We start from the raw sequence: 13717 nt of genomic DNA on the forward strand, positions 1-13717 counted from the left end.
ATGGGCATGAGGAGGCATGAGGGGAATGTTAGAGTAGCATGAGAAATGCCAGGGTCACTTGCTAAAGCCATTTGCCACACACAGCTGAACACCACCCATCCAACACACACACTCTTGCTTTTGGGCAATGGGAGTAATGCCATGGTGCTGAACACCAGGATAGGCCCCTGTATTTCACCACTGAGGTGCCCCACGGTTACAGGGGAGAGAGGAAAGAGAGAGGGAGAAAAGAAGAGCGAAGGATCTCATAGGCCACGGGAGCAGGGCCATAGCAAAGCTCATCTCACCTTGACTTTGTGGCTAGGCTCAGAGCTCAGGCCATTGGGGGAGTTGTACAACTCTTTGGAGACCACACACAGGAACTCTGTCTGATCCTCATTCCCATAACTATAGGATGAGCCAATGTTCACAAGCTAGAACAGATGAGAGCAAGAATCACAATCACATGTTCCTACAAACATCCACTCCACCTGGGGAGCAAGGCAGAAAGCGCACCATGCAGCATGGAGTCCAATCCATACCCCCCAGTGGAAAGGCCTTATAACTAAGCTGAGGAGACACCACAGAGAACCAGGAAAGAAGTTAGCAAGGATACAAAACAGCTTGGCATCACACAGTATCCTCTAAACCTCTAGAGAAGGGGCAAGAGAAAAACAGTGTGATGGCACAATCAATGACTTACCCAGTATTCTCAGAGAGGGAAGGAGCCTTGCCCGGAGACTGTATGGTATCCATGATCTTCTCCCCAAAAGACAACTCCTTCCCCCCTTACTCTACCTTCTCCATACCTGCTCAAAGCGCCATCCATCTGACATAGTGGAAACCATCTGAGTGAGCTCCTCTTCCTGGCACTGCAGCACACGGTAGACATGCTTAGGAGGCACCTGACAGCAAAATTGTAGAGCAGGTTGACAATGGTCAGATGCTAAAGGCTGTTGCCCTCCTGCAGTATGAAGTGGTAGCACCTCTCCTTGACAGACCTGCCTTCCTCCCCATGTCCCAAGTGAAAGGGGAGTGGAAACCACAACCCAGCTTTCTACTGTGCTGTCATGGGGAACAAGAATACTGCTATCTCGTCTGGAGAGGAGGGACTGAGCTGAGTGCTTCCTGCATTGTCCCCAGAAGATACTGTGGAGTTTGCACTTGTCACTACAAAATCATTTTTGCAAATGCCACAAATGCTGATGGGGTTTTGTAGCACAAAGTGACTGTGTTGCTGGAGGCTTACAACCTGAGGCAGACATGATGAAAAGCAAGATAGCAGCCAACAGTCCCCTGAAGACAGACTTTCAAAGGTTACTGGCCAAGACAAGGCATGATTGTGCCACAGCATTGACTCCTTGTGCCTCACTGTCTGCATTTAACTCTTCCACAGACATCTCTTCACCTGTTCCCTCCAGGTTTCTCTACAGGTATTCCCACGCTCTTCACTGTGATTACACCCCCAGGACTCCCCACACCAGAGACCTCCTCTCCATGACACCTTTGCTCTCCTCAGAAACATTCTTCTGTATGCCACAGCAACCAGCTGCCCTCTTCCAAAAGCTAAAGAAGCTTATTAGGTTTCAGGGGCTGCATCCAGCACTACTTCTGGGGATGCAGAACAAGCCTGTAACTTGTTTATTGTAATTAAAATGGTGGTAAGTCGTCCCCTTGCAAGATTTTGCTATGTAGGGATTAGCACATAATATTTAATTAGTTGCTTCTTTCCGTTCCTTGCTGCTTCTCCCAAGTCTGCTCTCCCTCTAGACTCATGTCTTTCTTTCTACATTCCCTGCTTTGCCCATCCCACTCTATCTTTTCTTTCTATTTCTCTCCATACCTGAGTTACTGTGTAGTCCTTCTCCTCCATTCGATCCTTGATTATTCGGATCAAAGGACCAATGTTGTAGAACTCAGCTTCTTCTAGGACGCCTAAGATAGAAGGACAGAAGGGCCACAAAGACAGAAAGTTAACAGCCCACCTTTATTTTATGACTTGCAAAAGGTCAGTTCCGAGTTTCCCAAGGCCCACAGGGAGACATTACACTATAGCCTCACTTTTTAATAGGTTTTCTTTGCTTGAAACTCTTACTGCAGAGAACTGAACTTTGGCTCTCTGCATTGCCTTTCTAATGCTCACCCCAATTTACTTATGCCGCCTGCTACAACTGAGACACTGCCGGTGAAGGCCTGTGCTGAGGACTCCTAATACTTTGCTCAGATTACCGGCCAAGGAGAACAAATGTAGGCTCCAGCCTCTCTCAATGAGCACTAGTTATCACCTTGGTCAGGCTCTCTTCTTAAGGCAGAGAACTACCACTTGTTCTGACCTTGTCACCAAAAGACCCTAGAAAATCCTAGCTTACCTCCTGGGTCACTTGGAGTTGCAGCCCCAGATGTCTTCACTTAATCTTTGCTTGTCTTCCCTGTGCTTCATCTCAAAGCAGGTAAACAGAGAAGTGTTTTGGGTTTTTCCTCTATAGTATCTGCTCTCCTGAAACTCACCTGTTTGCTAACAGGCCTTTAGGGCAAGGGAGGTGGTTCCCAGAGGGTTGGTGAGGGAAAAGTGTGTAGCAGCCAACACTCACATGTCCCCAGGGCAGTACACAGATAATGCAGGTGGAGAGATTGATCCTTCACTACCTGACACATTCAGACCTCTTCCAAGACTCTCATTCAGCACTGAATTGTCTAATGAGCTAGTTTTAAGCCAGCCTGAGCGTTTGCAGCAGGAACAAAAGGCAATGCTAAGCCTGAAGTGGACTCCTGTTTATGCTTTTGATTTGATGTTAAAGCCTGTGAATGAACTCTGTCTGACCTCAGGATTATAAGAAATGTCAAATATGAAACAGCTCAGAATTTTGCCTATTACAATCCTGTACCATTACTTGGATATATTTTTGGAATTAAAACTGATGATTCTGAACAGAACTTCGTTTAGGTAAAAATGCGTAAGAGAGACGGGCAAGAGGACTAATGAACATGCAGAAACTGTGCTTGGCAAGGGCTGGATTGCACAGCCTGTCTTTGGAACTGGCTCCTTGTTAGACTCTAGTATCCAAAAAATAACAAGGCACTGGGGACTGCTGGCTGGTAACACTATGATGTTACCAAGTTATTCTACTGGACCCACTGACAACCTCAAATGAGGGATTGGTTTATCTGGATTGCTCCACTGGAATTGCTGCAGTCCACAACCCATCAGAGCAAAAGCAGCATACACTGCAAATCCCTGATTAATGATGGTCTTTATTACAGTCAGTACAAGAGATGAGATTGGTTTTGTTTGGTCTTCTGGGTTTTCATTCCTAATTAGAAACACTCAGTCATTAACAGAAAACTCAGCCACAGACCCAGTGAAAAGTGGATCAGGAACAAGTGAAAAACTGAAGCTTTGAGATCTTGTCTACTTCTGTCTCAGTGACATCTCTACTGGCCAAACAGTCATGAAGCCACAACACCTGTAGGAAGCCTTCCTCACCCACTCCAAACCCCTTTAGTAAATGAGACATCTCTATGCTTTCTAAGAGCTGCAGGGATAGCTCTCTGAAATTCCCCCACATCAAACTCCCAAAGGAGAAAGAGAGACAACAAAGTTGACAACAAGTCCCATCATGTCCTGCTTACAGCAGTCATGTTAAATTGGAGGTTTCTGAGCTCAAAGACTCACCCTCTTCAGCCATATCTTTATCCAGGACCAGCTTCCCATGACGGAGGAAATTCAGGATGGGTCCAAAATAAGTGGGGTCACGGTCTATTAGGTATGCACCAGTCTCATCCTAGCAACAGAGATAGATCACGAGGAGAAAAAACTGACATCTTGTAACCAGCCCTCAAATGCCCTATACTGTAAGAAAATACAAGCCTAAGCAAAAATGTCCTCTATTTCTAAGACTCCTTGGAAACCATGGGCCCCTGAGAGTCCCTAGCCAAGTCAGCCCAGCTTGGATTTTAACTCCTGCATTGGTCTGCTCTGCATGCTCACCCCAGCATGGATCAGCCCAGTTGAGAAAGCCAAAAAAACAGGCCTCAGTCTCCTCGTGCAACTGTGCATACAGGCCAGGTGTGAGAGAGCGGATATCCCCTCGAAGGGGACAAGGCTGAGTCAGGCAGACACAGCTGGGAGGTAGCCCCAGGGGATGTGGGGTGACAGAGAGGCAGGGGAGGAGGGGAGAGGGCCTCTCTTTTCCCCAGCTTGGGATGACAGGCGCCAGGCTACAACACAGCAAGGTGGGATCCGCAAGGGGAAATCCTTCTCAGGAGATGGGGGTGGGGAAATAGCAGGCATTTCTCACTCAGTGGCTCCTGCAGCTGAGCGGGTCTGGCTCTATCCCTGCATCCCTCCATCCCTCCCCGTGCTCGGTGGGGCACGGTGCGGGAGGCGACCCAGCTGCCTTACCCGGTCCGACTGCAGCTCCTCGCCCTGGCACAAGCGACAGAGGAAAGATTTCTGCTCCCGACACAGGGTCTGCCTGGTGGTGAGGAAGACGGTGCCCCCCACATTGAGCCTCACCCACTTGGCCTGGGTGCCAGCGGGTGGCGGAATGTCCCAGGTGCAGCGCAGCCCCACAGCGCTCTGCATCTCCTCCCTGCCCTCCATCCTCATCCTCACCCCCACCTCTCCCACGGCGTGCAGGGACTGCCGCAGGTACTGCCTGTCGGGGAATGCCGGGATCTGTAGTTTATCTGCCTCTCCCTCCGCAGCAGCCGTATTTCCTGGGGACCAGGAGCCTCCCTGTGAGCACCAAGGGAGTCCTCGGGGGAAGAAGGATGCTCTGTGCTGGAGGGTATCACTGTGGCTATTAGGGATGGGCAAAACCACAGCTCCACAGAGCTGACACTCTCTGGATTTTCCCCTCTTCCCGTTTTCGCTAACCAGGGGCCGACCAGCACTCCGGAGGTGCAGGGCGTTATGCAAAACCCGTCGACATTTATTTCCATAGGCATCCTCTCTGGCTCATTAGAAGGTTCTGGGAACTGTAGTTTTGCAGGGACGTGCACAAAAGGGTGATGGGAACTGTAGTGTTCCCAGCCCGCTGTCCCTGCAGTGAGGATGCTGTAACGAAGGGGGCTGCGCCGCACTCCATAACCCCAGCCCTGCAGCTGGCTCTGCCTGCTTCCAGTCCTGAGGCTTGACTGCAAGCTTCCTTGGAGACAGGAAGAACAACCTGCTCGCTGGCAGTCAGCAGATGAAGCCCGTCACCGCTGTACTTCACAGCATTGCCTTCGGGAGATCCATTACCCCAGGCTCACAGCTCAGTGCCGCATCAGTTGCCATGCTGCTCTTGCAGCAAAATATGCAGACAGTTGTCTTCTTGCTAACATACGTAGGGACACTTCTGGGAACTGTATCCTGGATCTGCATGAAGTGCTGGCAGGGGGCAGGAATAATTTTTCTTCCGGCTCAGAAGAGTCGCTGACTCAGCACATTTCCTCCCTGTGCTGCCCTACCAGCACAAACCATTCCAGGCAGAGACCCCCTGCATCCTTCCCCCGCGCTCCTGCCATCCCTGTTTGTGTTCGGGCAACAGAGAGCTCAGGTTTTAGCAACACTGTGTGGAGTTTTACCTCTGTCCCGGGCACGTAGCACCCGCAGAGGCCGATGTGCCAATCCCGAGGTAAGGAATGTAGCCCTGCCTCTGCCCTTCCTCAGCTACTAGCTCCTGCCAGCCCGAGCCTTGCGCTCAGCAACTCATGCCCCATGGGGCTCTGTTCAAACACACTCCTTGGCACGGACACAACCTGAACAAGCTCCCTCTCCAGCAGCTCTGTTTTTCCCACTCCCACCTAAGCACAGCTGTGCTTGCCAGCAGCATAAGCACATTAAGAATGGAAAGGAAAAGCTGGTGTTTCACCTCTGCGTGGCCCAAAACCTTCCTTCACCTAAACAGCTTCCTGGCTCTTCCTTGCCAGGGCAGTGCAGCACTGCAGAGACGCCGTGGTGCCTTGCAGGCACTTTGTTTTTCTTGCATCTAGATCTCTGTGTCTTTTGAGGTGGAGGGTTATTGAGGGAAGAGGCTGGGTAAAGAGAAACATTATTTTACTCTTACGTTCCTTTTCTTCTTGTCCTTCCCTCTTCTTTTACTTGCAAATCACTCCCTTTTATCATTACAGGACGTGAAGGCAGCATCACCCTTCCCCCAAATAACCCAGGATTTCCTTCACAAAGACAGTGTGAAGTACTTTGCTCCTTCTATGGAGGAGTGCAAAGGGAAGGAGAGGAAGAGAAAGTAACACGGAAAAGGTTTCAAGATCGCTGACCTTCAGCTAATTTAAGCACAGGAACAATTCAGCTTCTCTAGGGTATCAATTCAAATAATTTAGAATCTTCTTGAATTTATATTGGGCTGAGTGACCAATAACAAAGAGAGGATGAGAAATATTTTGCCTACCTATATAGAACAGACTCTGGCCAAAATCAGTGTCCAGCCCACAGTCCCCACTGAGCAGAGATGTGCATCAAAGAGGCTCAGACTAACACTGGCCTGAGTAAAGTATCACATAGCACCACACAGCTCTCAGCTGTCAGACTGTTGACCCCCAATTCAGGCTCTGAGTCAAGCCATGACAAATTGGAGACCTCTGCCCTGCAGTCTGGTGTGTAAGGAACACAGGACCCCATCTGTACAGGCTGCAGCTCAAGCATAGGATTAGGGCAAGAACTGTGGCTCTCTGATACGAAGGCAGCAGTTGGGTGGCAGCCTGTAGCCTCTTATCTACCCCTCCAAGAAATCTGCTCTGCATTAATTTTATTCCCTCTTTAATCAAGGGTTCAGCCTGCCTCCTTCCTCTCACAGCACTCAGTCTCTTGCTTCTTTTTAGGTCCATCTCTTGTTTTTGACTCCTGCTTCTCCAGCCTCTCTCATGACAATGCTGCACACGAGTCCAGAATGGTCTGTATTCAGGGTACACTTTCTTCCATCAACACCAGCCTTCAGCTGTGGCTAGCACCTCAAGTATTGCTCACCCCAGGGCCATGGGGTGAAAAGTTTCTTGGTAAATCTAAAGAGGTATATTTGTGAGTAAGGAAAGATGTGAAGGAACAGCACTCGCAATCCCAGAGCCTTCTCTTCTGTAACATACAGCACAAATTATTGGAAATCCTCAGGCCAGGGATTTTCCCATAGTATGTGAAAATCTTCTTCTGAAAGAAGCCAGTCTGGGGTGAGTTACCAACTGAAATGTTATGATGACTGTGGACTAAATGCACAACTGATTACACACCATCATCAGACATAGTTCTGAGATGCAACTAGCATGCCCTTGTTAAGGCCCATTAAAATCAAGCAATAGAATACAGGTGAGGTAAGTTTAAATAATCGGTGGCGTACAGTCAAAGGTTGGACTCGAAGATCTTGGAGGTCTTTTCCAGCCTTAATGTTTCTGTGATTCTATGATTGTTCCTCCTGCTTTGATGGTAACTATATATAAAACCCTTGCACAGAAACAGAGACAAGAGCAAGCAAGTGCTTTCATGGGGCTGTGTGACTGTGTAACACTGTACAGCCCTGCTGAGCAACCAGTGAAATCATGGGGGCCATAGTGCAGACTGGGAGCAGGAAAAACTGGACAGCCACTGGATACTGGACTGAACACGAGATGGAGAGTTTCTTAGCAGCCAGCAGGCCTGCAGTGAAATCCTGCAGAAAGCAACACACACTGCAACCCTCTGTACTTCTACTGCAGCAGTATGAGCCAGCTGGGTACACAGCATATGATGCATCCTTGACGTTGTGGAGCTGCTCTTAGGGAAGTGTTGCATTGTGGAGTGGCAGTGGGAGCAGGGATCACTGTGTGTTGGCATGGACAGTGTTACAGGCTGGGAACACCTATCTGGGATTGTGTGGCATGAGGGAAAAACCCAGGAAGAACTAGTCAGCATGGCCATGTAGGATCAGTGCCACTCTCTTCTCTATAGGGAGTAGGGTAGGGAGGACAAGTTTTGCTCTGACGTTTTGCCATTAAGCCAAAAATGAGCTGGGCAAAGAAAACTCCCTACACTGGAGTTGGGGGGTGGGAGGAACATAGTTCACTTGTAGATAACAGTCCAGCTCAACTGCTAGCTGAGACAGGCTTATTGGAGCAGGAAGAGAAAGGCCCCATGGCATGAAGGTGAGCTAGTCTTTCTCAAGCTCCTTGTGCTGTGTGAGGTCTGCAAGCAATGTGCCTGCACTCAAAGTAGTGTGTAAAGTTTGTGTGTATATGTGCATCACCTTCAGTACTGTGTGCAGTTCTGGGGCCCTCAGTTCAGGAGGGATATTGAGGTGCTGGAGCGGGTCCAGAGAAGAGCAATGAGGCTGGTGAAGAGACTCAAGCACAAGTACCACAAGAGAGGCTGAGGGAGCTGGGGGTGTTTAGCCTGGAGAAGAGGAGGCTCAGGGGAGACCTTATCACCCTCTACAACTCCCTGAAAGGAGGTTGGTAGTCAGGTAGGGGTTGGTCTCTTCTCTCAGGCATCTAGCAGTAGGACAAGAGGGCACAGACTCAAGCTCTGCCAGGGGAGGTTTAGGTTGGATATTAGGAAGAGATTTTTTACAGAGAGAATAGTCAGGCGTTGGAATGAGCTGCCCAGGGAGGTGGTGGATTCACCGTCCCTGGAGGTTTTCAAGCTGAGACTGGATGTGGCACTTAGTGCCATGGTCTAGTAACCATGGTAGGATTGGACTCGATCTTTGAGGTCTCTTCCAACCTGGTTGATTCTATGATTCTATGATCACTCAGCACCTTTGCTGGAAGAGTGCTGGGAGAAGGTCATGTAGCTTCTGATTGCAAGCTGGGATCAGGAGAGATGGGAGGAACACAAAAAGTCCCTGCAGGCAACAGCAATTACCATTGCTCATGCAGTGGTTGTGACAGTGCTGCTGGTAGTAGAAGGGCTGCTTTCGAATTTGGAATGGTTTGCAAAGGAACAAAAGGTTTGCTGGGAAATGAAGTGTGAAATAATGCAGCCCAACTGCTAGGCAGGAATACGGAAGGAAGAAGGCAGGTAACAAAGAAGGCATGCGAGGAACAGGGGACCATGGGACTACTTTTGACCAGACCAGACTGTTTTCAGAGTCCAAAACTGCTTCAGGACAAAAGTATTGTGGATAGTGAAATATACTAATACACCAATAAAGAGTTTACATGCTGCCTGGGATTCCTTATAGAGAAGTGTAAAAACTCCAGTCACAAGTTAGCCACAGGTCAATGTGACCTTTCTCCTACTGTCGTTTAGGCTACGTTTTGGCCACCGTAAGCCCTATCCCACCAAAGACATGCTATTCCCATTTCCCTGTGGCAAATTTGCCACAGGAAAGTAATTAACATTACTGATTTGCATTATACCCACTTCTCAGTTTCCAGTTCCCATAGGAAACCCACCCACTGAGCCAGGGACATAAAGATCTGCAGAACATTTATAGTACTGGTGCAAGTCCCCTCAGCTGTTCCATATGTCCAGTAGCATCTGTTATGGCTCGAAATAGGTTTTTGCAGTCTCCAGGTTTTGAAAACATTGTCTCAGTCTTCACAACATTCTCAGTGCTTTGCCTACAATGTGAGAACAGATCTCAACTAAAAGGAGGGAGAACATCAGAAGACACTCTTGGACAGATTTTTGATACATGATGTAACACAAAGTACCTTGCTGTGGGGAAGAATTTCTCAATTTCTCCACTGTGGGGAAATCAAGGCAAAACTAAGCATCTGGTAAAAGACTTGCCATAAGCAAGAAGAGTCGCTGAGATTTTGTAGCTCAAAATTCGACCAGGAGAAGGGCAGTTGAGCACTGCCAACCTTGGCACACATACCAGAGAGGGGGAAGGGCCCTGCTAGATGTCATCCAACCACACAGTCAAAATGTAGAGCAAGGAGAGAGGAAAAGTTTCACTTAGTTTGCAATCTCCAGGTGGATGGCTGGGGTGTGCCACACCCCTCCCTGTAACACACAGGACAGAGAAAAACAGCTCAGTCTCAAGAGGAAGCAGAGAGATTCCCACTGACCCTAAGGACTGCTGGGTCAGCAGGCAAAAAGAAACACAGTCCTTAAGCTGCATTGCCAAATATTCTGGAAGGACAAGAGCAAAAGCCAGCTCTCTGCATCCATTGCAAATGACTGAAAGTCTGAAACAATATGTTAATTTTCTCTAATAACTAAAATTTCCTGGAGAAACAGCAGGCACAGAACTCCTGTGCTTAGTTTGTACTTAGTAGCCTGGCCAGACACTCACAAATTCAGCCTCACTGCATACTAAGAGGTCACTTGTTTCGGACCCTTGTGCACTCTGTATGCTCAGCACTTGCTGTAACACCAGCCCCAAGGCCCTGAAGAGCTGGGTTGTTAGGCCGGATGCACACAGGGCAAATTACATGCTTTCAGTCACAGGGTGGCAAGAAGAGTCAGGCAGTTATGTGTAAGTGGGGAGGTCAGAGGAAGAAACAAACTGTACAGTTAAACTCCAGCTCCCCAGGAGGTGAGCAGAAATAGAGCTTGCATGCATCCAAGCCAAGCCCAGGATGAAGCCAAAGCTGCAGCCAACAAAGGCCAAAGGAAATGCAAAGAATACACACTCAGCAATAGGAAAGAATCCAGTCCTTGCATTCAGTGGCTAGGAGGGTACCCGGCAAATCTGTGACAATAAGCACACACAGCATCCCCTAGAAAAGACAGTATGTGGATATCTACAGGTACCTGTTGCTGCAAGACCAAGAGAGGAACTTGTCTCATTAACTTCTAAGTTACCAGGGGACCAGAATAGATGCAGGATTTGGTTTTGTGGCAGCATTTCTAGTGGGGTTTTTTGTAGAGGAGAAAATCCTAGAGAAAACAAATTCTTGAACATTATTAGAGATACCTGGTGTGCTTTCAACTTTCAGATAAAAAAGACAATAGCCTTAGGGAAAAATAAGTGCCACTGTGGGCTATTCCTCGGCAGGTCTCAGTTCCCCTAAGTTTTTAGGGTAAGGTTACATGGTAAACCTCATGGAAAGAATTAAAACACCCATGCAGTCTATTTTCCACCATGACATCCAGTCTTTGAAAAACAGAGCTGTGAGTGACTAATGTGGACTTTTAGGCCAAAAAGTAAATAGATAAGGACTGAAAGGAGGAAGATGGTGCAAAGACCCACGAGAGAGGCATGTCACTGTGTCTCCTGGGTTTTCTGGGAAGAGCTTGTTGAGGTTAACAGTTCTACTCAGGAGAGAAGAAAATATCTCATCTGAATCATCAAGACAAAGTGATCCCATAAAAACAGAATTCCTCAGAAGGAATTACCCAACACTCACATAAGTTCCATCAGCAGAAAGACCTTGAAACATGTTTATTTACATTCTTTAAAGCCCAGAATCTTTCCTTTTTCTCAAGGGGGATTTTGGACCATGGGGGTACAAGGCTGGCTAAGTACACATTGTGGCTAGAGTCCAAATTCAAGAAGAAATCCAAATCAAGTCTCTAGCCTAAGTGCCAACCTGGAAGCCACATTTGCTCCTTTAACAGCCATGTCTTTCCACAAAGGTTTGTGGCATGGATGCCACATGGATGGCACAGAGGCAGAGAGCAGAATTATGAGGCACAGTTGTACAAGTATGACCACCCTGTGAATGAACATGGTGGAATGTCCTGATTCAGGAGCTTGGCTTGACTCAAGTACTCCCCCATGCTGGCAGCAGCACTCTCTCTCTTCCATATGGTACGGTAAAACGGTCACAGAATCACAGAATGGCTGAAGTTGTAAGTGACCTTGGAAGGACAAGGTCATCCTACCACAAGTTTCACCCTACCTGCTCTAGCAGGGTCACCTAGAGCTGACTGCCCAGAACTTTATCCTACTAAGCAGCAGCAGGGTAAGGAGAAAGTGCCCAAGCACTGTGTGCGTATAACTGTTATCCAACACCTTTACCTCAAGACACTTAACCAGGAATGCTAAACCCATCTTTTCCAAATCCTGTTTCAAGGCAAATTACCTGCACAGCTGGGAGACGAAGCAGCTTATTACACCGTCTTCCCCTTTCCCTCAGAGATAATATTTTCTGGCTGTGCCCGCATGTACCACTCCACCCAGGCCCCATCATACACTGCCACATCTGGTTTGCCACACAGGTATGCTCCCAGAGCCACGTGGCAGGCAGTGACCCCAGAGCCACACGTGGCTACCACTGGCTTTAGGAGGTCCACCTTCTTCTCCTGGAACAGAGTGCGGATCTGCTCAGGGGTCTTCTCTAAGCCGGACTCTGTGAGGAAATCGGTGAAGGGGATGTTCTTTGACCCAGGGACATGACCAGGCTCAATTCCTAGAGGAAAAACAACACAGGCAAGAAATTAACCTCTATTGGCTGTGACAAATCTATTGCAAAGCCTATTCTGTTTCACTGGAAGGAAAATCTATTGTTTAGCGTATTTTGTTAAAACAAATACATTTATTTTTGTTAAATTTTGCTTTACTAGGTTGTTGGCTACTCAGGAAGGATGGCTGTAACCTTCAGGTTACCACATAGACACAACCCTGCCAAGTTCTACTCTTTCTCCCAGTTCCCTTCACATCTTTGCCCACATCTGAGCAACCCACTCTGATGAAGCACCTCCACAGGAGGTTCTGAGAGGAAGAGTAGCACCAGTACATGAAGACCCCAATAAATATCTTTGAGGTGTATGGAAAGCTATGTTCCTCACTCCAGCCCTTCATGGGAAAAAAAATTACATGGCTTCCCCACTCCTGAGCAGCACTTGCTAGTCAAAAGGAGAGGAGGACAGGTGGACACACTGGCTCAAGTCCCATCCCAAAAAGGACAAGCACATTCTTACAGGAGTCAAAGTGACGGGCACCTTAAATTAAGCCCCTTTTTATAATGCCAGTGTCTCAGAAGGCACATTACCATCGCGGGGCTCCGGCTCTACTCCCCGGAACCGTCCCGCAGCGCGGGCATCCACCAGTTGGAAGCGATGTGAATCCAAGTTATCTATGACATCCTCGTATGTTTTCACCAGGGACTTGTCCAAGGAGGCATGGAACTCAGATGGAGCTACCTGGGTTTTCCCAGAGCTCAGTGCATTGCCCTCCCGCTGCCAGTTCTTCAGGCCACCATCCAGGAGGGAGACAGCTTCGTGGCCAAAGACCCGGAACATCCACCACACCCGCGGCGCTGAGAAGAGACCTTGGTCGCTGCCATCGTACACGACGACGTGGGAATCATTCCCCACGCCCAGCTTGCCCACATACTCGGCAAAGTCACTAGCCTTGGGCAGCATGTGATCGTAGGGTGAGGTTCGGTCGCTGCACTGGTCGATGTCGAAGAACACTGCCCCGGGGATGTGGCGCTCCTCGAACTCCTTCTTCGGGTCCCGCTTCATCTTCGGCAAGTACCAGGATGCGTCCACGATTCGCAAGGCCAGACCAGCCTGCTGGGACTTGATGGCTTCTGAAAGCCATTTGGCAGAGACCAGAGCGCGGTAGAGGAGCTGTTGCGACATCGCTCGCTTGTCCTGGCTGGGATTAGCCAATTCCCGGAATCCACCTGAGTCCACCTGTCTGCAAAAGGTAGAAAGTCACAAATTAGAGACCAGAGACGGGACCAAGACGCATTTTGTGACCTACGTCTGCACTTAGGCGCTGGCTAAGCCTACACTGAAAGGTTTGAAATGCTCCAGCCCTGAAAATAGTTTCACAGAGCTCAGCACGAACTCTGCCCCGAGTGGGACAGCAGCGCTGCCCCGCGCCCATTCCACCTAACCCCTCCACCTCCAGGGACACAGCGA

General features: G+C 48.7%; 2 protein-coding genes across 2 annotated transcripts in view; both read right to left on the reverse strand.

The window, feature by feature from the left end:
• Window positions 1-4588, reverse strand: part of KCTD17 (potassium channel tetramerization domain containing 17) — a 6654-nt gene extending 2066 nt beyond the window's left edge. The window contains exons 1-5 of the mRNA XM_009084000.1: window positions 4382-4588; window positions 3653-3761; window positions 1823-1914; window positions 789-884; window positions 288-413 (exon numbers count right to left, since the gene is read on the reverse strand). Coding sequence (XP_009082248.1) covers window positions 288-413; window positions 789-884; window positions 1823-1914; window positions 3653-3761; window positions 4382-4588 — 630 coding nt within the window. The remainder of the gene's footprint in view (window positions 1-287; window positions 414-788; window positions 885-1822; window positions 1915-3652; window positions 3762-4381) is intronic.
• Window positions 4589-11893: 7305 nt separating this feature from the next.
• MPST (mercaptopyruvate sulfurtransferase) lies at window positions 11894-13488 on the reverse strand. Its single transcript, XM_009083999.1, has 2 exons — window positions 12838-13488; window positions 11894-12255 (listed from the first exon to the last, which is right to left on the reverse strand). Exons 1-2 carry the CDS (start codon window positions 13430-13432, stop codon window positions 11957-11959), a joined length of 894 nt encoding a protein of 297 aa, XP_009082247.1. The 5' UTR covers window positions 13433-13488; the 3' UTR covers window positions 11894-11956.
• Between the last annotated feature and the right edge of the window lie 229 nt (window positions 13489-13717).

The sequence above is a fragment of the Acanthisitta chloris genome, unplaced genomic scaffold (assembly GCF_000695815.1).
Source record: "Acanthisitta chloris isolate BGI_N310 unplaced genomic scaffold, ASM69581v1 scaffold17251, whole genome shotgun sequence".
NCBI classification, from domain to species: domain Eukaryota; kingdom Metazoa; phylum Chordata; class Aves; order Passeriformes; family Acanthisittidae; genus Acanthisitta; species Acanthisitta chloris.

Excerpts from the sequence above, each read along its gene's own strand:
- MPST (XM_009083999.1), bottom strand. The coding sequence starts at position 13,432 with ATGTCGCAACAGCTCCTCTACCGCGCTCTGGTCTCTGCCAAATGGCTT. Across the intron at positions 12,256-12,837 it reads AGAGCCGGAGCCCCGCGATG|GAATTGAGCCTGGTCATGTC; the intron begins GTAATGTGCCTT and ends TTTTTCCTCTAG.